Source organism: Thalia democratica, chromosome 1 (assembly GCF_965202585.1).
Source record: "Thalia democratica chromosome 1, ktThaDemo2.hap1.1, whole genome shotgun sequence".
Taxonomy (NCBI): domain Eukaryota; kingdom Metazoa; phylum Chordata; class Thaliacea; order Salpida; family Salpidae; genus Thalia; species Thalia democratica.
In genome coordinates this window covers 57456273-57481859 of record NC_139165.1, presented here as the reverse complement: position 1 = coordinate 57481859, position 25587 = coordinate 57456273, and the positions used below count along the sequence as shown (strand labels likewise).

The following is a 25587-nucleotide window of genomic DNA, read 5'->3' as shown; positions in this document are numbered from 1 at the left end:
AATTTTTGAACTTATAAGTTTTCTTACAAACGATAGCAGCCAATTTTAAGTGTAGTTACTGTGGTTGCACATCATTTAATTTTTTTATTGTTATTTACCCAAATAACCTTTTTTGTCACTATGGTTAATATATTTACCTTGCCGTTTATTATTTACATACTGATTCCTAAAAAAAAAATGTTTCAAGGCTTAATCAATAAGTATGCAATGCATGGTGAACTAAAAAAATATTAAAATTTATTTTAACAATATTTTTGATTTTTTAATGAAATAGTCATTTTTTTTAGATGGAAATTATTTCTTAAATATAAGATTTAATGGTAATGTTTGTGTTAGTGTCAAATGTTATGTATGTTATCAAAACATCGAAACTTAATTTGACAAAGTTTATTATTTAAAAAATAACTTCTTAATTTATTTTCGGCAGAAAAGTAACTTTTTAAAACATTTGAGAAGCTTTTTGTTTAGCATTTTAATAAGTCGAAATTTTGAATCTTTTTCAAAAATAGTACAGATTGCAAATGAATTATTTAAGAAAGTTTTGCCTTTGTGTGATGTAAATTATTTATTGTTAGCTACTTTAATGTTAAGTGAAACATTTTGTACAGGAAACCGTTTTTTTTGTTCGTAGCTTTGGCTGAAAAATCAGTTCAACACGCTTTTAAAAACAAAACGCTACAGGTAGTAAATAATATCTTTTCATTAACGAAAGTAGTTTAAATAAAATGGAGTTTCTCTAAAAGATGAAAACTGTTATTATTTATTTTTTTGTAGAAAAAAAGTTCTGTACAAAAATTTACCATATGCAGAAGTAATTTTCTTTAACTGATCAATTCGTAGTAAAAATATTAAAAAGTTAAGATAAATGGTTGTTTTGTTCTATATTGTAATCTTTGAAATGATTATTTCCTGCGGATTAACTTATTTTCTTTAGTTCTTATTTACTAGTTAATGAGTCAAATCGGTTTAAGCTTACAAGTTATAACAAAGTTCAGGTTTCTATATCCATTAATTAACTTATTACTTTTATTTTGAGATTTTTGAGTTTTATTCTCGTTATTCACGGGTGATTTGTTTTTGCTTCGTTGAGATTTGTTACAAAAAAAAAAATTAAAGTTGCGCATCTCATTAAGCAAGTACAGTGTAAACAATTTACATGTCTAGAACAAACTAGACACAATTAAAACTGTTTGCTGTAGTGTTTATTTAACTTATATTTCCTTGTAACTATAGCAATTTATATTTTTGTCTGATGCATAATACAACATAAACTTTAACATTTAATCTTGTTTTGCACTAATACAAAACAACAAAAATGTTATTGTTTTTTAATAAGTACAGTAACGTTATACATGCTAATAACAACTGTTTTTTAACATTTGCGGCATTTTAAGTTTAACTGCCAACTTTTTATTTAACAAAGCTGCAACTAGTTTACAAAACTTAAACTTGCTATTTCTATAACTTCCATCATAAATTTGTTTCCTGACTATGAGTTTTAAAGCCTTTGTTTAAAAGAATCTGTTATTATAACCATTATAAAGTGTACTGTTATGATATAAAATATAAACTAAATTGTGAACATAATTTATCTTCTCTTACTTTTATTATTTATTAATCTTTAGACTGTGTATACATATGTTAGGTTTCGTTTGATCCTTTCAGGCTAAAAAAAGTAAATGATTGCTTTGAAGCTTACGAAATATATCATGCGTAACTTCAAAACTGGATTTGCTTTTTAAATACATTTTACTTACTGAAGGACAAAAAATTTTGTTAAATTTTTTCTGTTAAAAAAAATTGATGATATTTCTGATTTTATTTTGTATCATTTTTCTTAGTTTCTGATTTGAGTAATCTTCTTACAACAATGATATTTAAATTAAAAAAGCTTTACACCTTGCAACAAAAAATATAAACTTACTTTGTTTTTTTTTTAAATTATTGATAGTCAAACTTTTACAAGAACTATATATATTTTTTAATATTAAGACGTTATCAGCATATGTTATACTTTAAAGATGATGAATTATTGATGAAAAATTATTCTTTTCACAAATATGTTTTTTGATATTTGTAGTTTACAAAAAATCTCAGCAATAAAATATGTGTTTACAATCATACCTTTTTAATACGATAAATTTACAAAAGTCTAACTTCTTAGAATAAGCAAAATTTATTGTAGAAATTTATTGTACATAAAATTTATTCTGTGTTTAACAAATACTTTTTTAATTCATAACATTAAAATTCTAATTCTTAATTATGTGTTACTAGGCAAAATTTTTGTTATTTAAATCAAGTTTAAGTTAAAGTCTTAAATTAACAAAAAAAATTTACGTTCATAAACATAAAGAGTTTTAAATTCAACATGAATTTAGCATTTTCACCTAGGGCAATTGATCAAGTATCAAAATTTTACGGAATATAGCCAGTTATAAATGGTTATATAGGTTTTTTTTCCGAGCTTTGTTCACACTAGTTTGTATGAATTTATATGTTTCAGTGGTTAATGATAGTGTTGCATTAAATTATAAATTTTTTTCATGTAGAGTATTCCTTACTAAAGAGCGTGTTTAAATTTCATATTTAGACTTTAGCATGCAAAATTATCTCAATGTTTTATTATTTACATGCGTTTTTTACTAACAATGCACTTGTGAATTATTTCATACTTTCAACGGTTTAATAAATAAGAACAAGTTTTATTCTCATTGACAGTTTTTGCACAATAATTTTATTTGTTATAAGTAAAAAATCGCAAATAGTGTTATTAAATATTTTTTTTGTTGATCTAGTCTTTATTTGTTGTTCTTCAATTCAAAAAATAAATAAGTTATATGTACAAAATGTTATACTTGTCTTTGTCTTTAATAACCAAAGTAGGTAACTAAATAAGTTTTTAAAAACGTTATATTAATAAGAAATATGTTTAAACTCTACAGTACATGATTTTGAACATTTAATTATAATTTTATTTTAAATGTTTTTTTGTTGTTGTTGTTGTTGTTTTGGTGTTGTAAATTCATCTACAAACAAGAAATAATGTTTTATCGATTTTTATTTGTTTAAAGCACGATTGTTATAAGTCATAGTAATTTTTATGTATTTGTAGTTTATATTTATTTTTTCTTTAAGTATAACTTAGTTAATACTTATTATACTTATTTTCGTAATGTTGTATTTGAAAACTATTAGAAAGAGTTAAATTGTTGTATAGAATAGTTTGTCCCTTAAAATTTAACCTTTTAAACTTATAGTTAATATATTACTAACCAATTTTTGTACATTAACTGCACAAATTCAATGTTTATTTTTCGGTTTTGTCAGGCCATAAAAGATATATATTCCATGTTTGATACTGTTTATATAAAAAAGAACTTTTTAATTTTTCAACTGTTTCAGCAGTCTTTGACTGGACCTAACATTTAATAGCTATATCTTATAGAATTTTATTTTATTTCACTTATCAAACTCTGTAAGGTAGGAAAACATTTTGACACATGGTATATATTAATCTTAAGTTTGTTTCAAAATCAATTTGGTTAATATGGCAAAACATCATTTTGAACATACTTAATGACTTGGTAAATTTAAATCAAACATTTTCTTGAAGTAATAACAATCGATATTCTTTTGAACAATTTTACTAAATTTATTTTCTTTACGAAGTAACCATGGAAAAGAAATAAATTTTGACTAGTTTTACAAACAATTGTATGAACATATCGATTTAAGCAAGTTTGCTTAGGTAGGTAAAATCTCAGTTTGAAAGATTACATGGAAATGTACAATGTTATTTCATATTTTTATAATAAAGCAACTAAAATTGAACTAAATGAAAAAAAAATTGTTTGAATTTTTTGGTCTAAAATTTTTTAAGAGTTTTTGGTGAAACTCTTGTATTATGTAAATATTAGTAAAAAAATTTCAGTATATTTATAAAAATCCATGAAACTTTTGTATTTTTAATGCAACATGATAAAAAGTAATTACAGTTTTTTCTGTATTAATTAAGTATTTATATGGTATATAATTTGTGTATTTAAGAACTTAAGTAGAAAAACTATTAATTATTTAAAAATTTTGTTGCTTTTTCTAAAACACTTTATTTATGTAGTACTGGTTTTATTACAAGCATTTTTATAAACTATTTATCATAAAAGTTAGTTAGAATATTTTATTTTCACTGTTTAAACAAAAAATAGTTACTTAAAACAACTAGCAGGCAAAAATAAGACACAACATAAAAATGTTATCAGCAACATAACAATTTGATAAAAATGGTCCAAAAAACTGATAAAAAGATACTAATTGGCAGCAATTAAAAATATTAAAGTATTGTTTTAAAACTTGCTAGTCTTTAAATTCCAAAAAATAAAACTCGGTCAAAAACGGTGGAACTAAAATTTTTATGTCATATAGATATTCTTTAATGCTTACTTAGTCGTTGCTAGTATCGATCTTTTTAAAGTTTTTATTGGTATTGTAAGTATTTAGTTATCTGTAAAACGTATCTAACGGTGACCTATAGACGATTTTAAGAAAAATATTTTTAATAAACTTTATACTTGTATGATTTTTTAGTACTGTTCAACCTTTGTGTCTCAATCTAGTTGCTCGCGTGTGTCTCTTTCTTGCTCGCATTGCAGCTTTCTCTGACAATCGGTTTGCCTGTTGTTTATACAGTGAGTAAGAGCTTGATCCATAAGGTTTTCGGTGATATGAAGACATTTGAAGGGCACGGTCAATATCGGGAAGTTCATCAATTCTTACTGAGTGACCGCTAAAAGTTGTTAGATGAGGTTGGGGACTTCCTGTGACAATTCCATTGACAAGCCGAACCCACACTGAGTCACCTATTTCTAGCTGCAATACTGCACTTGCATGTCCACTAATTGTGTCCAATGTCGTATCTGCATTTGCGCTCTGTACTACTGGTTGCTGGTTTTTGACAATTTGCAATGTCGAGTCCTGTGACCTCCTGCAAAACTGCACGTGCAAATGGAATGCATATACCCCTGAAGCAGGTGCTATAAAAGTTCCTGTAGTTTTTCTGTAGCCAGAAGCCTCATTTGTGATCACGTGATCAAATATTAAAGTTTGAGTACTTCCAGTAACACTGTGAGTTAGCCCCGCCATAAAAGCTACTGAACCCAAGTAGCAACAACCAACTTTTTTATTTCCTTCTTCGTCGCTTTTCATTTTTTTGTTTCCACCTTCTTCCTGCGGTTGGAAATTATCTCCGTCGTTTCCAATGTGAACTTCTGGTGGGTTTGTGATAGCTGCTGAGCTTCCTGGTTTCCCTGGCGGTCCTGGTGGTCCTGCAGGTCCGGGTGGACCTCTAGTAGTAAATCCAGGTGGACCTCTAGGTCCAGCTGGACCTCTTCTTCCTTGAGGTCCTCTTTGTCCTGGTGGACCAGATTCAATTAATCCTTCTGGAACTACAGCATCTTTACCTGGTGGTCCAACCGGGCCTCGAGGTCCTACTTCTCCGTTTTGACCAGCTTCCCCTTTCACGGATTCACCAGGTTCACCTTTTAGTCCTATTGGACCTTGTGGTGCAATGCACGTTGCTACATCACAGTCTTCGCCTTTTTCACCTTTACTTCCTTTGACCGATTCTCCCTTGTCTCCTTTTTTACCTTCTGGTCCAGTAACGGTTACTCCAACTCCAGGCTCACCCTTTTTTCCTGGTTGACCATCTATACCAGTTTCTCCTTTTTTACCTGCTACTGATATACCAGCTACTCCCGGAAGTCCAGGCTCACCTCTTTCCCCTTTAGCACCAATTTCGCCGCGAATAGTGGTAATACCTTCTTTTCGCTCCAAGTTACATGAGCACTCACCTGGCTCCCCTTTTATAGAGACACCAGGTTCGCCTTTGTAGCCTCTTGGTCCGCAAGGACCTGATATACCTATACCATTCTTACCAGGCTGTCCTGGTTTTCCATTGTTACCAGGGTAACCTGCAGGCCCAGGAGGTCCAGGTAAACCTGGTCTACCATCTATGCCTGGAGGTCCGTCTGCTCCTGTAGAACCCATTTTAATTTCACCAATAAGTTTCATCATAGCACCGATCCCTGAATTACAAGAAGTATCACAAATATTCGCTGTTGAACATTTGCTTAAAGCTTCAGTAGAAGAGCATTCCTCTATTACTGACTCACATTCAACTTCAACATTGGAGGTCGTGTGCGTATTGATTAGCGATGGTGCCGGTTCATTGATTATTTCTACTCCTTCTTTTGTGAGTTGTATGTAAGTTTTTGGTTCTTTTATAGTGACCGCAGCTCTTTTTTGTTGCTCATTCAGTCCTGTGGTATTGATTACAGAGTCTTTTAATTCAATAATTTCATCATCAACATTTGAAACTATTTCATGTTCGATAGTCTTTACAATTTCTGACGCTTCAATAAGGACTAAAACTGTCGATATAATGCTTAAAATTGCTAAACAACCAAGTTTCATTTTATTTTGATTAGAAATTGCTTATGTATTGTTAGTATATAATAAACTTCTGTAAAAAAGTTATTAATTTTAGATTTTAGAATTATGTTCTTGTTATTAAGTTAAATAATGACACAGCATTTTTTTAGTTGTAAAAAAAACTAGAATAATTTATGAATAATAGTTTTATAAAATTATTTCTAAGTGGTACTATTTTCAATCCATCGATCTCTAATTGTTATACTTTATTACTTTTAATCTATTTTTTAATAAAGGTTTACAGAACACTTGATATTTCTAATACTGAATAGTATCCGTTAGAATAAAAAATAGATTTTTAGTATTAATATAAATTGAAAGTTTAATAGATTTTTATAATAAGAATAAATTATATATAGTAAAACTGTCACATTTGATTCTTAATTAGTTTAGGAAGAGTTAGTTTTTCAGAACTTATTATAATACTCATTTTCACCAAAACAGCTCATCAGTTATATTAACTCTGAAAAAATAATTAAAATTGCATACGAGAAGAAATTGCATAATAAATTTGTTAAAATATATAACACTACGGGCTAAAACTTGCAAAAACTATAGAAATTGAAACAAAACAAAGCTAATCTAAATTATATGCAATAGTTAATCTTAAGCTTTATAAAACACGCTAAATAAGCTTATGCATGTATTTGTATTAAATTTTAGTAAAAAAAGTAAAGTAATAAGTAAGTAAATTTTACTAAGCATAGCTTTTAAAGTTTAAGTTTAAATATACACATAATATCATTCTGTTTTGTTTTCTATTTTTTATTTCAACTTTTAGTCTATAATGTCATTTATTTATATATCTCTAGCCCTTTTGGCGAAACCTAGTATTATAAAAAAAATCTTAGAAATCTATTCTTGTATGTCGTTTAATTATAGGTATTAAAAAGTTTAAACATAACTGACTCATTTTCAAAAAAAAAGTTTATTTATTAATTTCGTTTAGCTCTCTTCAGAATAACATTGCTAAAAACTATGAATATTGTAGAGTAATTTTAGTTATATATAATGAATTTGAAAAGTCTAACAAAAAATAGTTACGTCATAAAGAATAAAAGTCTGTTTAGAAAAAGTTTGAAAAATAGAATAGAGCTATACTGAACTAACTTAAAGTAATTTATAAGACAAAATTGCTAAAACAAAAACATTTAAAATAGTATAAATTTTTACCTTAAACTAAATTAAATAAAAAGCACATTAAAAATACGACAATAACAACAACGAAAAATAATACTACTAAAGACCCTATTTGTAAAGTTTTAAATTGTAAAAATCTCTTTTACAAATAGGGTCTTTAGTAGTATTATTTTTCGTTGTTGTTATTGTCGTATTTTTAATGTGCTTTTTATTTAATTTAGTTTAAGGTAAAAATTTATACTATTTTAAATGTTTTTGTTTTAGCAATTTTGTCTTATAAATTACTTTAAGTTAGTTCAGTATAGCTCTATTCTATTTTTCAAACTTTTTCTAAACAGACTTTTATTCTTTATGACGTAACTATTTTTTGTTAGACTTTTCAAATTCATTATATATAACTAAAATTACTCTACAATATTCATAGTTTTTAGCAATGTTATTCTGAAGAGAGCTAAACGAAATTAATAAATAAACTTTTTTTTTGAAAATGAGTCAGTTATGTTTAAACTTTTTAATTAAAACCAGTACCAAAACCAAACTATTCAATTATAGGTATGTAAGTTGACATGTTATTGTTTTCTTTAAAATCATAAGCTAATTATTATCATAGTTTTTTTTTTAAGTTCTATAATTATTCAAATTAGTAAATCTGTAATTACTTCAAATGTTTTACTCATAATTATTGCTAAAAAACCTGTAATTAGTTTAAAAATAATAATATTTTAATACTTTTACCTTAGATTTTTACTAACCGCTTTGGTTAGTTTTATTACCATATTTATGTATAAGCATGTAGTTTTAACACATAAACATTACATTTTATTAATCTGAAAGCTGCTATTTCTCAAGTATTCTTATCATGTTTAATAGTTAGACTTAGATTGTATTGGTGAGAATGAGTGGTACTAAACAGAAAATCTTGGTTTTTTATAGCTTGCTAAATATACAAATAATCAATTTAATCTCAAAATAGACTCAAAACCGGTAAATATAAAAAAAAGTTTACCAACAACAAAATTCGTTATATGAAAAAAGAAAACAATAGTTTTGTTTTTATCCTCCTTAGGAAGTAATAAATATCAATTAAATTAATTTCACCTGTGCCAAATGCCTGCCTGGTATGCAATATGTTCTATAAATATTCGTTGGAAAAAGATTACTTCGTGTTAGCAAGAGAATATTTTTATTTTTTGATTCTTTTTCTACATAATAAGCTTAAAAAGTTAAATTTGTGTATTTAAATGATTACCTGTAACACTTACTGATAGAAAAGTTATAATTTAGTTGTTTTTTATTAAAAGTAGACTAAAAAGACTTTAAGACTAGGTTTTAAACTTGACTTGTCTAATCTCTTTATTAAAAGAATTATTTCTAACAGAAACTTTTATAACTACTATATTAGCTGCTAGAATTTATAATTTTTTTTTAAACAGTTTGTAACGAAAGTACGATTTGTTTAATCGTAGTATTTTAGTCTTAATAATGTATAGTCTTTAGTCGTAGATTTTTATTACTATGTTTAAAGCGATTGAACTAAAAAATATTATATAGCTTTAAAAATAGTGTTGCAATCTTGATAAAACCTCAATTAACTTTTTCAAAACTTTAATTAGAATTTTAATTTTTTAGCTACTGTTTAATGACTGTCAATAAAATGTATTAATTGTTTTACTGTATTTAAAAGAATAGTTTGCTAAAGCAATAGTTTTTAAACCTGTGACTTATTTAATGGCACGTATTAGCTTTTTTTCAATAATATAAATCTTGTTTTTTACATATACTTTTCCTCTAAAATCTGTCTGAATCTGCATTTAGTCTAATTACTACTGAGTTTACTTTCTACATATACTTTATGTTAAAACCATTTTAAAGCTTCTTTAAATTTTCTCTCATTTTAACCGGCAAGAATTTTTTCTCTTGGGTTTCTCGAGCTTTTTTCAATCTTAACTCTTGTACCTATAAACCTTTTTTAGTTTTAGTATATATCCCTTTTGAAAGTAACTAGCTTAGGACATAGTGTTGTTTAAAAACGCCTCAAAAATTGCTTGAATAGAAAAAGTTTTATAATGAATTTATTTTAATTGAAAAAGAAAATTAATTTTTCCTATATCCTTATATAAAAATATTTTATACTCAGTTCTTTAATTGATTTGTTTCAAACAACTTTTAGTGTACTAAAATTATACATTTATTAAATATATGTTTAATATAACAGAATAAACTTTTGCCTTGGACAGCTGTTTTGGCGCTCTAAACGCTTCATTCAGCAAGGTATTTTACTGAATGGAAACAATATTATAAGTGCTATAAAGTTAGATATTACGTAATAATAGCATAACTATTACATTTTTTACAACATTATCAACACAGTTTTTAAATAAATAATTTTCGGTAATGCAAACAATAACTTAGTAGTTAATTTCATTTTATTTTTTTAAATTCCGAATTTTCAACATTTAAAATTTCAACTTTTCCGCGTAACATAATTTACACTCATTTTTTAAAATGTATTTTCATTCTTGCTGATATTTCCCAATTAATTTTAAAGTTAGTTTTATTGTTATCAAGCTTCTATATATACTGCGATAGAGTTTTAGCATTGCCTTGTTTTTTTATGTTTAAAACTGTACTTATGCTTTGTGTAGCAATATTTGAATGGTAATCGTGTTGAGCCAACATAAGACTTGGTGTCATTTTCATATTTTTGATCTAAATTAAACATTATGTTAGAAATTTGCCATTGACCGGACATTCTTGTTTTTTTTTTTTGCAGCCACACTTTTGCTTATTTTCTCTTGCATGTTTTATAGTTTACGATTGTGTTCTATTATTAATTGCTTCATGTTTGGCATACAAAATGGGACACTTTTAATGTCTTCCTATTGAAAACTTTACAACATGGATGGTCTTTAGTAAAATTTTGAAATGAATAAACATATATGCTTATAGTTTTTTGCTTGATTTCATGTGCAATTTAACTAATGTTTTATCATATTGTTATATAAAATGACTGAGAATCTGCACTATAACTAGCACAAAAATTAAAACTAGTTCACTGGTCATTTTGTTAAAACCAAAATATATTTCAATTTTTCCGCGTTACATAATTTACACCCATTTTCAAACTGTATTTATTTTTCATTCTTGCTAATATTTCCCAATTGATTTTAAAATTAGTTTAACTATTTTATGCTTCTATATATACTGCGATAGAGTGTATATAGTAATTCTATACTTAAGATTAAAAGTTTGTGAATTTACTAAAATTTTTATTTCTTGAAATATTTTAAAATTATTTATATTTACGTGCTGTTGTGATTAGCAACAATTTTAATATTGCAATGTTATAAATGCATATGTAAAGTTGTATGTTTTGTTTTTAGTGTAGTTACATAATGGTTTAAATGCTGTTGTTTTCAAGACTAACAAAACTAAAATGTATTTACAAAACGTTTCATTATACTTTTCCTATTAATGTAAGGTTATTAGAATTTTTAAAACTTATTAATGTGTATTAACACTGTTATGCAGCGTAGTAAAAATCATTTAAAACGTTTATACTTATTTTTAATATGTCGTTTATGTGAATTAGATTTTCATAGATCTTTTGTTTTTTAAATAACAAGTAGTGAAGTTCAAAGAAATTAAAAAAGGTTATTTATATAGAAATAGCTGCGAAAAGCTAGTTTAATAACAAACAAATAATACAAAAATATCATTTACAAACTTTGACATTTTAGTTGCTTATCATGCTTTTAAATATAATGCAATTTTAAAGTTTATTATATGTTTAAGTTAATACTTTCTTCTTTAGTTGCTTGTTTAAAATTTTATAAAATATTTGCATGTTTTTTTTCGTCTGTATAACTTAAGTAAAACTAGGTTATAATATCTTTAACTTTTTTACTACACTAGTAAAAAAATATAAATTTAACTACTTTCCTTCAAAGTTATTTTGCTATTATAGCAACACACTTTCAATTTAAAAAAACTGATAAAAATATTATCTAAATGTTTTGAATTTTAGTTTTTGTTACGGTGACATAAATTAGAAGCTATAGATTTTTTTTACAAAAACTGAATAAATGTTTTAATTTTATGCACTGTATAATAAAAACATCATACTTAAAAAGCACAAAAATTTGAATTATTTTTTATATATATTTTTTTAGGGATATACTATTAGTATATACGATTGTATCCTTTACTTGTTTCAATTAGACATTTACTAGTAAGAAAGTCTAAACTATATTATTTATTTTAATGTCCAAAATTTAGATACGAGTAATAGCTGATATAATAGTTAAGTAAAACACTTAACAAAAAATTAACTTTTCCTAAATTCGTATTTTATTTGTTACAGATTAGCTTTGTGATCTGTCTATAAATATTAAATTAAGTAGATCGAAATAAAATGGTTTTCTTAGTGTCGACTTACTAGTAGTAAATATTGTAATTAAACCTAGTATATTAATATTATGTACAGTTTATTAGTGTATCAAAACAAAATCATATTTCTAGACATAGTTATTAGTTTTTTTTTGTCATTTAACAAATTTTTAAGATCAACTAAAAATTTAAAAAATATTTTGAATGTGCTATTATTTATTTTTATATATGTACATATTTTTTTGATAAAATAAAATAAAAATAGAATTAAATAACTTTAGCTAGTTGCAATTATTTTATTGCTACTTTTCTTTTGGCATTATAATTAAGTTGAGAGAGACTGGTAGGTAAGTTGTAAATTCTGCCGCACAATGTCAAGTATTGAGTACTGATTTTATCAACATATTTTGATTTGATTAAAACTATAGTTATTAAAATTAGTTTTTATAACAAAAGTTTTCTTATTTAGTTTTATTTTAGTAAATTATTAACTTTAAACGTACTGTCGTTGCTAGAAAGACTTTTTAAACTTTTCGTTTGTTATAAAAAAAGTAAAAATATTTATTAGAAAGAGATGATGTTGTGTAAGAATATTTTGCTTCTTAAAAGTGTCATTTCTAAAACAAAAGAAAAAAAAGAATATTTGTTTGCCTAATGTTTAGAAATGATAAAAATTTTTTCGATAATTTCAATTTACGCGTGTATAATTATAGATAAATTTTATATTCTAAACTGAGTAATTTTTTTAGCAGTTGATAAAAAAAAGTTTTTATGTTTTAAACAAATTTTTCTACTCGTATTTTATTTGGAACTTAAAGTGCTTTTTGAAACTGCATTCTTTCATGATATAGTCGTATGGGTAGCGTGTTAAAATTGCCAAAGTAGGAAGTACTTAATCGATAAATCTGTCAAACTTGTTCTTATTCTCTACAAAACAATAACTACTACGAAAGCATGTTTTTTTTAAGTGTTTTATTTACCAAAACTTTTTGTTGAATATATATCTCTAAAAAATTATGGTTGTTCAAGTTGAATTACTACTAACAGTAATATTGTAAACTACTAAAAAGCAATATTATTATACAGGTTATTAGAATTTTAGTGAAGAGTGTTTTTTAATACTTTGAAGTTAAATAATAATACAAGGTTCAACGATTCAAAACTTTTACGAAAAAATAAATACTTAGTTACAAAATAATATTTTTAAATATTAATACTAGATGGAAATTTTTTTTTGTATGAAATTTCTTTTTTAACAGAACAGTAATGAAGCAAGATGGGTAGATGGAGGCAAGGAAGTGTTTCACTTGAACTTGCAACTAGTTTCCTCTATATATACATCACATCATCATCTACACAACTTTTTCCATGCTTGTGACAGGTTTCACTCTGGATCTATATCACAGTCTGATGTTACAAGACATGTCAAGGTAAGATGTTAAATATAAAAAAATACTTGATTTTTATTTATAAAGTGCCTATGTTTAATATTAAGCTGCAAAGCTTTTCCTCTTTACTTTTACTAAAAAAGCTTTTGAGTATTGCAAAAACCGTGTAAGTTAATATTTATAGAAATACTAGATTTACTTCACCGCAATTATACAAATTTAGATTAGTTTTTTCAAATATAAAGTTATTTAGTAAGTCTTTTTTACGTTTAAAACTTGAACCTTTTATTTTTATACTTAAAAAAAACCTAAGAATTGTTTTCGGCTATTAAACTTTAAACAATTTATGTCGTTAAGTGTATCAAAGTAAATATTTGTTTATTTGTGGCTAGAAAAATTTGTATACTTATATCTTATATCTATAAATATATCTATAGTTTCTTAAAACCAAAACATATTATATTATATCTATATTATATCTATTATATCTATTTTATATTATAGTATATATTATATATTATTATATCTTTTAAAGATTATTTCAGAAAACAGTCAAATGGTTCTATGTTTTCAAAATACTTTTATTAAACATAATAAAAAAAACCAATTTGTCGATTTTTTAAAGAATGTTTTTATAAACTACTTATTTGTACCTGCAGGGTTGCCAAAATCCTGGAGTCCTGGAAAAAACATGAATTTGAGAAATTTCGAAAAAAAAAACTTGAATTTTGAACAAAATTTGCATCATCAAAATTTTTTTTGGTTAATATAACATTTAAAGTAGCTTTACAGTATCTTTTCAATGTTGTTATACTGTTCAACGAAGTTTTTAACCTTAAACTTAACTTTAAAGTGAAAATAGACCAAAAAAAAGTGTACTTTCAAAAACCTAGAAGAAATTTAGAAAACCTGGAATTAGAGAAATTTGAAAAAAAAAATTTTGAATTTCGAACAAAAATCACCAAAAAATTTAGAAAAACCCGAAACTTTTATCTGTTTTTACATGTAAAATATCGAAATTTTGATTAGATACAAAAATTATCATAAAGATAACGATATTTCGTATCATTATTATTTTTCCATTAAAAATTACATTCAAAGTAGCTTTACAGTATCTTTTCAATGTTGTTATACTATTTAAATAATTTTTTTAAATTTAATTTTAATTTATACTAAAATTGGGCAAATAATTTTTTTTAAATCTCGAAGAATTTCTGAAATTCTTTGAAGAAATTTACAAAAAACCTTTAACAATGAAAAATAAAATGAAAAACTATGTTTAAATATTTTATCCCAAAAAATATTGTCTATTATCCATTACATGTTCAGAAGTTTTTAATTGAAAATTGATTTACAAACTGTCACGTACTTAGCGCTCTTTTATGCTCATTCATCGTAGTTTTAATTTTACTTAGTAAAATTTCTGATCAATTTTATTTTTGAAGAAAGTAAGTTAACATCATATTTATAATTTAATTACTTTATTTAATTTTTAGGGATTACTTGCACTAAAAGAAACTGAAATGATGAGATTTTTACCCATCATAATCAACCAATTACTTAGGTTGCTAATTGTCAAGGACAACTTTTCTACTGACGCTCAAAAGTTATGTATGCACGTTCTCGTTATAATTACATCACAATGTAATCATTGCAACCATTCAAGTCTTTTAAAGACATATATAAAAGTTGGTTTTTAGAAAATGATTTAGAAATTCAAATACTTAATAATTATATTTTGTACTTATGGTATAAACAAAAACCACAGCTTACATATTTTTTGCACCTAAAACATTAAGTTTTCATCAGACTGTGTTTATTACTTATTTAGAATCCAATTTTGGTACTTATACTTTATATTTGATGATAGACATGATATTATTTTTACTCTTAGATTTCAATTTTATTATTGAAGAGTAATTTTAAACTCAAATAATAGATTACTAAATTATGACATAAATGACGCTCTACTTTATTAACAAAATACATAACATTCTAAACCAAGTTTAAATAAAACAACAAAATTTTTACTTATTATTTAAATTTACCATTAAAACTATTTTGAAATATAACATCCAAGACAAAAATTACTATACAACTTTCTATAAAAAAGCCAATGTGATATACAACTTGAATACTTTTTGCATTAAAAATTTTAAATAAAAATGTGAAGTCTACATTAATGTACAGAAACTAATTCGAAATACTAAAATTGATGCGGCTTGTTGTATTGAAGTTTTATGTAAGTTATAAAAACATATTAAATAAAAAAAAACTCTTTCACGACGTACACTTTATAATTTCAATTTTTAGTTTAAATATCAAAATAATCTTTGAGAAGAAAATATATTATATGAAATGAAAGAATAATTAATTTCAAGTTTCTATTCTGTTTTTTATTCTAATTAAAACCTACTTACTGATATCTCAAAACCAAAAAAAAAAAGCTTTTTTTATGTGTTAAAATTGTTTTAAGCGGTCAATCAAAATTGAAAATATAAGATATGTTTTTAAATTGATTTAAATGTAAGTTTTGCTAAAATTATTCTTGAAACAAACACGTTTTCTTTTTCCACAATTTGTTGACTTTATTTAGTTAAATTTATCCTAGTCAATATCCATAGGTATTATTTGCCTTTCTCTACTTGCTTCATTTTTGGTCCTAGTCATGCTTGTTCCACTTCTTCCTCTGCTACAACTTCTTCTTGATCGCTTGCCTCTTACTCTACCTTTTCTTTCTTCCCTGCATGACTGTTGTCTTTTTTTAGTCTTGCTCATTTGCTAACAAAAAAACTTTAAAATTATGCGTCAACAATAAAAAAATATTTACATTTAACGTATTTAATCTTAATGATAATATTACGTTATAAATTGGAAGTTTTATAGATTGATCAAAAAATATTTATCCTTAAATATTGCTTTTCATGACTGTAAAAATCAAGGGTGAAAATTTTCATATAACAGATGAAAATGTTCCCGATCTGGATCTTATCAAAAAGGGCGGATTACTGAACTCAGTAGATAAGAAATTAAGAAAACTGTAAAATAATAAATTTTGAATACAAAGTTTTGATCATACCACTTTGATTATAAGACCACAAGCTTACGGTAGACTGAGATTCGGGATTTGTTTTATTGAAACTTGCCATTTAGTCAGTCGCAACCGAAAAACTCTACATTCGTTAATCTACAAACGGTTTATCGTTTTTTACAATTAAGCTACCATACGTTGTCACAGATAACTTAATAAATAATTAAATCAAAACAAGCAAAGACTGTCGAAAATCAAAACGTTTGATTTATGAGTGAATACTTCGGTTATATATCAAAGATAATTAAACCAATGCCCCCTTAAATATGAACAGCTATGCAGTCTGTGAAGATCAACATACATAATTTAAAAGTTAAAACAAACTTAGCATACTTTTGAAATTTTGAGTTTAATTGTTTTTATAACTATTTTTAACAATGTTTTATAGCACGAACTGTAATTTTATTACATAGTTGTTAGTATATTGTCATTAATTTATAGCTTAGTTAAGTAACTTACAGTAAAATATTATACTATTGGTTTTAAAGTCAATTTTGAATCTATAACGTTTAAATTAAGTTTTTACTTGAAATTAAAAATAATTATATCTAACACAAAAATACATAATTTTCGCATGCTGTTGTCATTTGCACGTTAGTTTCACAAAACTTGTAATGACATCATTCTTATGAAAAAATTATGTACAAAAATAGTTGTTTTTTAAAGAACTTATTCTAATTTACACTACTAACAAAGTTTTGTTACTGGTTTCTTACTGTTATTAATTTCTAGCTAATAATTAAAAATGATGATATATTAGATGACTAATCGGTTTATTGATTTTTAACCTCAATAAACTTTGTTTTAAAATATTAAGTAAATTGTGCATAGGTTATAAGTTTAAGAATTATAAATTCAACTAAATTTCCAAAAAAAAATGTTGGGGTGTTATAAAAAGAAGGAAGCAAAAATACTTTTGATACATCAATTTACATAATTTTATTGATTTGTTTAAGGAAAATATATGCCAGTAAGGTGTTAGTTGAATTTTTAGTTATTTATTTATTATATTTACAACCTCGGAAATAACAAGAAAAAAATTATAAATGTTTGTAAACCTCACAAGGTAGGTTTAATACTAGTAAAAGTGACTAAGAATTTAATTTTGATTTTTTTGACCAGTTTTGCACTTAATTATTGTATAAAACTTAAAAATTTATAAAAGCCTAAGATTCTAGTAAATAAAGTTGAAAGCGATTTTTTTTCAACTATATCTAAGTAGTGATAAAAACTTATTTTTTTGAGAACTGTTATTTAGTTTTAATCCTTAGTTTCTTGTTCACTTTATATTGGGACCTAAAAAAGGACAGTATTAACTGAAACTAAATTTATTTAAAAATTTTTTTTCATAACTCTGAAACTTTTTAAATAAATAAAAGGGTTTTCTATGCACGTTTTTGCAAGGGTAATATATTTTATTAGTTTTTATGTTTAAAATCTAAAATCCAACAGAAAAAAACATTAAGAAACCAGACATCTGGTCATCTCTTATCTTTATTTATTTTAATCTGTAAAAAATACTTACCATCTAATAAATACTAACTTAAGATTATACCTAAACTTAGCTTTGATTAATGTAAAATTGTATATTATCTAGTTAATGTGTGAATAATTTTCTAAACGATTTTTTTAAATCTTTATTTAAACTGTAAAGCCATTTTGTTTCCAATTTAAGTTAATATTTATAATATTTTTTTTTTCATTAATGCTTTTAAATTGTAAATATTTTCAGAGCTTTGTACAAAGATTTACTGTGTTTGGTTAATTATAAACAGATAAAGTCAGAATAAAATTTGATGAAAAATTATTAATACCTTGACGTTAAACTGAAGTTTTTCTCTTAAATTATCCCGTCCCTTGTTAGCAATTTGTCTTTTTCTTTCCCGTTTCCTTTCTTCTTTGCGCTGTTCGTTCCTTTTCTTCTCATCTTTTCTTCTTTCCCTTGACTTTCCCCTCGGTCCACTTTGCAAGCACCCTCCACTTGGTTTCATAGCCTTCAATAGACTTTTTGTTTCGTTTTTATGATTTTGTTGTTTGCAAACTGAACCCTGTTGAGTTTTGTTCGGATGTATTAAAGTTTTATTTAATTGTACCAATAAAACCAGTTTATATGGTACTTAACGAAACTATTTTAAAATTACAATGAACTTTTTAACAAAACTAGTAGCTTTATTTATTGTATTTCGTGAAGTCTTTTCTTAAAACTGAAAATAAAAGCTTCTTAATAACTTTCACCGATATTGCAAATCTTTATTGAGGTTATTGTTCAATTTAAAGATTTTCATTGTAGTCCACTATAATATTGATAAATGCTTGTTTATACTACATATTGACATAAAAGCAGAATAACTAACTTTAAAGTAGGTACATCTTTTTTCGGTGTTTGTTTTTCTCCTTATTTGTCTATTTTCTGCTCGAAAATTAATGCTTCTGTTTTTGCAACCTCCATTTTTATTATAAGCGACTCGATTCATTTTTGTTATTTTGTGCTGCGAGCACCAACACAAAAGTTTGATATCTGTGCAACATTTTTTACATATTTTTAGTTGTTAACATGACGACGTCAAATAATTTCATCATTATTTTCCAAATTATTTGAACAAAATTATTTCTAGCGTCGGGAAATTATTGCTATATCAACGATCGTGATGTGTTGATGTATGTACTTATAAATTTCAAAATACTAGTATATACTTAAATGTCCTAACTTCGTCTAATAACTACACTAATTTAAATACATTACTGAATTATATTAGGTAAGCTTTTTGAAAGATTTCATTGCTTTATTAATCTTTTCAAACACTAAAGTTGTGTATAGTAGTTATCGATTTACAAGTGTTTTGCAAAAACTTTTGTTTCATTTAAAACAGAGGTCCGTAGTCTTTTATAAGTAACAGCTCAGTTTTCATTTACAAAATATTTCACTTGCCGCTGTATGTACTTATGGTACGTAGAAACTATAAGAAAATAAGCATGAAATTAGTAATAATTTTTACTCATAATCAAGTAAATATATACCTAAAAAATTGTAAAGATATTTTTTGAAGTGCAAGTATCTTAGCTTAAAAAAATTGTCGGTCGAAGACTTATGTATGACTAGCTGAATCCTATCTCTAGTTTGCCTATCCTTCATTTAAATGCACACAGATTATTACTCGCTTTTTGAAACCCTTATCTAAAGTAAGCTAGGAAAAGCTGATCATAGAGAAATAAACCGTATAACGTCATCATTATTTTTCAATAATCGTGGCGTTAATAAAAAATAATTGCACTGTATGCTTATATTAAGTTAGGACTAAACGCATTTATCTTTTTTTTTAATTGTCAAAGTTTGCTAGTTTATTGCTGTAATTAATTTTAGCTACCAAAAAATAAAAAAGTTAACGGTGTAATATACGGGGGAGTGCCCCGGAGTAGTGGCCACATAAGTGGCCATGCTAAACCGTGGGGAAGGTTTTCTAGAGGATAGGTTCTTTACATTTAGACTAGAGGGAGGTTAATAATTAGGGTCCATTTTAGGTATACTTTTGAGTCAATTAATAAATGAATTTATTAAACATTAAAATAAATATAAGTCTATAAAACTAGCAAATTAGTCGAATATAAAAACTTAGCAGTAAATAGTTAAATTAAGTGTCAGCCCTAATTGGATTGTATAAGTCAGCAAATTAGTCAAATATAAAAACTTAGCAGTGAATAGTTTAAATTCAGCCTAATTGAATTGTAGAAATTAGCAGTTAAAAATGCTATTTTATTTTGAACTGAAAACTAACTGCTGAGTTCCAATATAACTCTTTAAATCCTAATACAGGACTTGTGTTCCAACAAGTTCAAATCAAATGAGCTATAAGTGAACTGATTTCACTTACTCAAAGCCAAATACAGAATTTATGTTACAACAAGCAAGAAATTCAAATCAAACTAGCTATAAGTGAACTGATTTCTCCACTCAAATCCAAATACAGAACTTTAGTTCCAACAAGCAACAAGCTCAAGTCAAACTAGCTATAAGTAAACTGAGTTTTTTTTACTCAAAACCCAAATACAGGATTTGTAGACTAACATCACTGAAGTAACTGCAAGCCAGTCACAAAAGAAATAAATTAGTTTTTCTTTTTCTTTAGTTGCATCATGACAATGCAGTTTTATACATAATTTTAAGTGATTTGCAATTAGCAATTTGCTGATTATGACTGGCCGTACAGTTTCATTTTGATATTCCAGACTTAATATCAGGGATGCATTACAATGGCATAAGGGTCTGTCTATGTATATATATTTTTTTTTTTGTAGTTTTCTATAGTTTGGTTTAATTTTAAAAAATTAAAGATAAATATACATTTAAAGATATATGAACTAATGATTTTTATTTTAAATCATCATATAACATGTAATCTAAAATGGTATTTAGTTCACAAAGTTTTGTAAATTTTAAAGCTTTTTGTTATTTAAAGTTATAACATTTAACTGACTGTAAAAAATTCGTACGAACTAATGTTTTTATAGAATTTCTGTATACTTTAAAAACTAAGTTTATCTCAGAGCTGTTATATTAGTACTATTTTTATTTTTGCAAATATAAACTCTTGAACTCTTCTACATTCTTAACACAGAAAATCAAATAACTTTACATGTATTTTACGTAATAGGAAGATTTCGTAACATTGCAATGGGGATTAAATGGTGAAAAAACGGTTCATGAAGAACTAGTTTCCTGTATGTCTTATATATTGACCGACAACAACGACCAACACACTAAAAATCTTCTGTTGCTTCATTCGCAGTACTTTTTTAATATTATCTTAAAAAGCATCGCTCAGCATTTGAAATTCACAAACAAGTTCGTTTTATATTACTACTAATTTAAAAGAACTTTTAATTAAAAAGTATATTAAAATAATTTTATTTTCAAGTATTTTAAAGCTTCTTAAGCTTTCAAACAAATCTGTGGATACAATGTAAATTTATTTAAACAGTAAATTGAAATGTAGAAACTATTTTAGGTGTTTAAAAACTTTTGTAGTTTTTTGAAAATATATAAAATTTAGTTATTTCTCAACTGTGTTATAGAATTTTTAGAAAATTTAGTCTTTTAACTACTGTTTTACAGCGTTCTATATTTGTATAAATGTATAAAACGCAGCCTATGATAAACAATAAATGCAGCTTTTTTTATAAACTCGTTTTTTATGTTTAACAAATTTTTTTAACTTTGGTATTTTTTGAATACACTTTTGTCTTATTGAAGTCGAATTTTGATAGAAATATATAAGATTGGCTAAAATATTTCCAAAGAAATAAGTGCTAACTTAAACAATTAAAAAATAATCGGTTTAGAAAAGAAAATTTACAATCAAAATGTTTTAAGTAAACACTATTTGTAATTCTTAAATTTTTCTTTATTTTATTGTTCGAATACTTAAGTTATATAAAGCATTTTGTCGGTAATGTGTTTGATTTTGGGGTAGCACCATTAGTACACTTTATTACTTGTACAAGTTTACGTCTTTTTTGACTTCTGTTGTTTTAAAAACATCTTAAAAAATATTAGTTTTTGTTTAACTTGCAACACAAATATAAAGGCATATGTAGTAAAAAAATCAATTTTAAAAACTGGTAAGGATTATTATAGGAAGTGAAACTATATAATTAAATTATGCAACTACGCGAAATTAACCAAGATTAAATTACATTAAACAATGTGAGTATTAAAACAAACAGTTCAAACCAAATCTCTCCTGTCTACTCACGTGTAAATTTGATATAAATTTATATATGTGTGTAAATTTTAATAATTTTTAAATTCAACTTTTATAAAATTTAGTTTAATCAAAAACAAAAAAAGTAAACTAAGCTTTATAAAAGTTTGGAGTTTAAATTAGTGAAAGTTAAAGCACAATCGAATACTTGTTAAAACTACTCAATTTTATGTATATAACATTACGACATTTTTTTAAACTTCCCATTACTTCATTTTAAGTGTTGTTTTTCTAGGTATACTTATTAATCTTTAAACTTAACGACAGTAAATTATCTTTTTACTTCATCAAAATGTTTGTATAATTTTTATACATTTGCTAGTTTTGAAGTATACACATGCATTTTCTCAATACCTGTTATTTTTATTGTGATCGTTGTTCTTTGGTTTTTCCTTAGGTTGTTTTATGTTTAGTAGTATTAAAAAATAATTTTAAGCACTAGTTTTTAGTTTTAAGTATTACTTAAAAGTCTGGTTTAAAAGTTTAAGCTTAGTGATAATTGCAAAAGCAGTCGTTAATATATCAATTATATTTTATCACTATCTTTATTTCTAATATTTTTATTTGGGAAGTGTCAGAAAAGCACAGCATCACTTTAGCACGGGTTGTCACTTTAGCATGGAATGGCATTTTTGCACGGAATAATTTTAAATATTTCAAAGTGTTTATTTAAATAATGTTTATTTATTTTATAACTATTAAGTTAACAAACAAATAAATGTAAAAATTAGTTCATACACTTTTGAATGTATCGTCTTAAAAATATTATAAATAAAGTTTTTAATAGGAGCACTTTACATTAAGCTGTTTCTTAAAGTTTTAAAACATTAAAATTAAAAAAACCTAAACGGGTAGAAAAAATGTTGAATTAGGTTTATTTACCCTTGTAGTAGTCTATATATAATTTTTATAACACATAGATAAGCATAAAAAAAATTGCGAGATGCGTGCATGTAGAAATAATAGAAACTTAATTTTTTTTTTGTGTTATGATGTTCAAAGCTATATGTATTTTAAACATGAAATAAGTAAGTTTTTAACCTTTATATATCTCACGTTTTGTTTAAAATTTATGCTTAATGTTTAAACGTATTAAATTCAATTCCAACCTTTTTTAAGAATCTCAGAGCTTGTATATATAGCTAGCTTTATAAAAATATTTTTGTTTCGAAAACTTTAAAGTAAAAGTATCAAAATACTCTCATTTTAAATTATAAAGTAAAATAATTTGTTAAATTTTTTAAATTAACTTTTCTTTTAGTTTAAATTAAAGCTTAAACTTTTAACTCGTTTAAAGCTTGTTAACTTTTAGTTAACATGTTGCACAGTTCGTTTTTAGATTTTTAAACATTATAGTACAAATATTATTTAAGCATAAAAAAAAAGCAAAATAAATTATGTGCTAAAATGTCACTCCGTGCTATTTATACGCCTGCTAAAGTTTCACTACGTGCTAAAGTGTCACTCTGTACTAAAGTGACGCCGTGCTTTTCTGACCCGTTCCCCTTTTTCTTATGGCTGTTAGTTATATAACTATTTGATATAATAAGTTCTTCGTTGTGATATGAATGATATTTTACATTTTGTTTCATTAGTTTAATTTCTAGTTGCATGTTTTCAATTTGCAATTTTATGATAAGTCTTAGTACATGTTTAAAAATTACAGTATAACTTTATGCTTTAAATATCATTCAAATAACTTTATAGCTTTCTGTTAAGAGCAAAAACAATTGTACAGACTTATTGTAATATTTAAAATTCTTCTTTAAACGTAAAAAAGTTTATGGATATAAACAAGTTCAGAACTATTAAGTTTAAGTACTATATTAGTCAAACTTATGCACCAAAAATAGTCTCCATTATACTTAGAAAACATAAAGTTTTTATTTAAAATTAAACAAAAAAAAAGTATAACTATATTAGTGTAAAATAAACCTAGGTGCAATGAGGCTCGGTCGACAAGATTTCCGATTTCTTTCAATCATGTTATTAAGGAGCTTGTTGGAAATATTACCAAGCAAATTATAAAAAAATGGCAGGTTTGAATTTTAAATTTTTAAACTTTTTCTTTCAAAATCAAAGTTCTTGATTGTATTTAAATAAGTAAGTATATAATAAATAAATGCTTTTCAAGTTTCGTAGTTATTATCATTTGAAGTTTGTATAAACACTTAAATGTGACTTTTATTGATTATCGTTCTCATTTCGCAGATAACTTTCATTTGAGTAATTTTAACACTAAAATAAACTTTTCATATCAAAAGTTCTCTTGAATGTAAAAACAAAAATTAGTTAATGATCTCTCAAAACATATTAGTTTTTATGGCTTTAAACATGTTATGTTTTAGAATATACTCAATAACTTAACATATATCAGAACATAGTTAACTGTTTTTAGATTTTAAATCTTAAATATTAGCGAGCTGTGAAAATATTTCTCAAAAATTCCGGTTAATTTTTTATGCAAACTAGTTGCCTTAAAAAATTAAATGTTATAAAGATATCGCTTTTGTTTACATTTTCCAAATGAGCTTTTAAACTTATCATTCTATCTTTTTGCCAATCGCTTTGTTCACCTAAGTTATTTTTGATTTTACTGACCGTTTATGTGCTGTGTTCCTTATTCAAAACATTTTAACGATTTATCAGTAGCCTTTTACAGACAATTATTTTAGACTAGTTGTTTGCTGCTCAAGAAATATAAATGTAAAATCTATACATTCTGTCAATTTCTATTCAATTTAATATTTTAAAGTTTTATTTAGTAATTAAATGGTTAGTTCAATATTGGTAATACTGAAGTAACTTATTTGCCTCAGATATTAATCAGAAAAAAAATCACTACACAAAGTACACAAAAAAAAAGGAAAATCATAACTTCTACAAAATGTATTTAAAATTTACGTATGCTAATTTGTATCATTTCAGTCATTTATACAATATAGCTTAATGTATTATCCTTCTTCTTTAATTTTCGAAAAACTATGTTTAATCTAAAAATATAACTATTTTATTTAAGACACCAAAAATTCTTTAAAACTTTGTAAATACTACTAAATACACTTGTCTTTAGTATATAACGAAACATATTTAAGTATTAAAATATTATTTTGATTTATTTTAAAAGCCAAATTAGATCGTTTTAGAAAGATCTTACATAACTTATAATCATTAAATTATATATATCATGTTTACTATTAGTTAAGTTTACACCTTAAAAGCACTGCTGTTTAAGTGTGGTTTTAAAAGTTTTCCTAAAGTTATGTGTGTGTATCTAAGAACAAAAAGTTCTTGTTCTTTCAGTGAAAACTTGTTTTTTACCACGCAGCAT

The 25587-nt window shown here is 25.1% G+C and overlaps 2 protein-coding genes across 5 annotated transcripts in view; one reads left to right on the top strand and one right to left on the bottom strand.

Moving 5' to 3' along the window:
- LOC145828679 (dedicator of cytokinesis protein 9-like) overlaps positions 1–25587 on the top strand; it is a 74082-nt gene that overhangs the window by 26956 nt on the left and 21539 nt on the right. For all 4 annotated transcript variants that reach the window (XM_082936445.1, XM_082936458.1, XM_082936451.1 and 1 more), the window contains exons 19-22: positions 13278–13448; positions 14903–15094; positions 21147–21337; positions 24196–24295. In XM_082936445.1, the coding sequence (XP_082792571.1) occupies positions 13278–13448; positions 14903–15094; positions 21147–21337; positions 24196–24295 (654 nt within the window). The remainder of the gene's footprint in view (positions 1–13277; positions 13449–14902; positions 15095–21146; positions 21338–24195; positions 24296–25587) is intronic.
- On the bottom strand, positions 4167–6515 carry LOC145828710 (uncharacterized). The gene has a single exon (XM_082936469.1). It carries the CDS (start codon positions 6469–6471, stop codon positions 4594–4596), a length of 1878 nt encoding a protein of 625 aa, XP_082792595.1. The 5' UTR covers positions 6472–6515; the 3' UTR covers positions 4167–4593.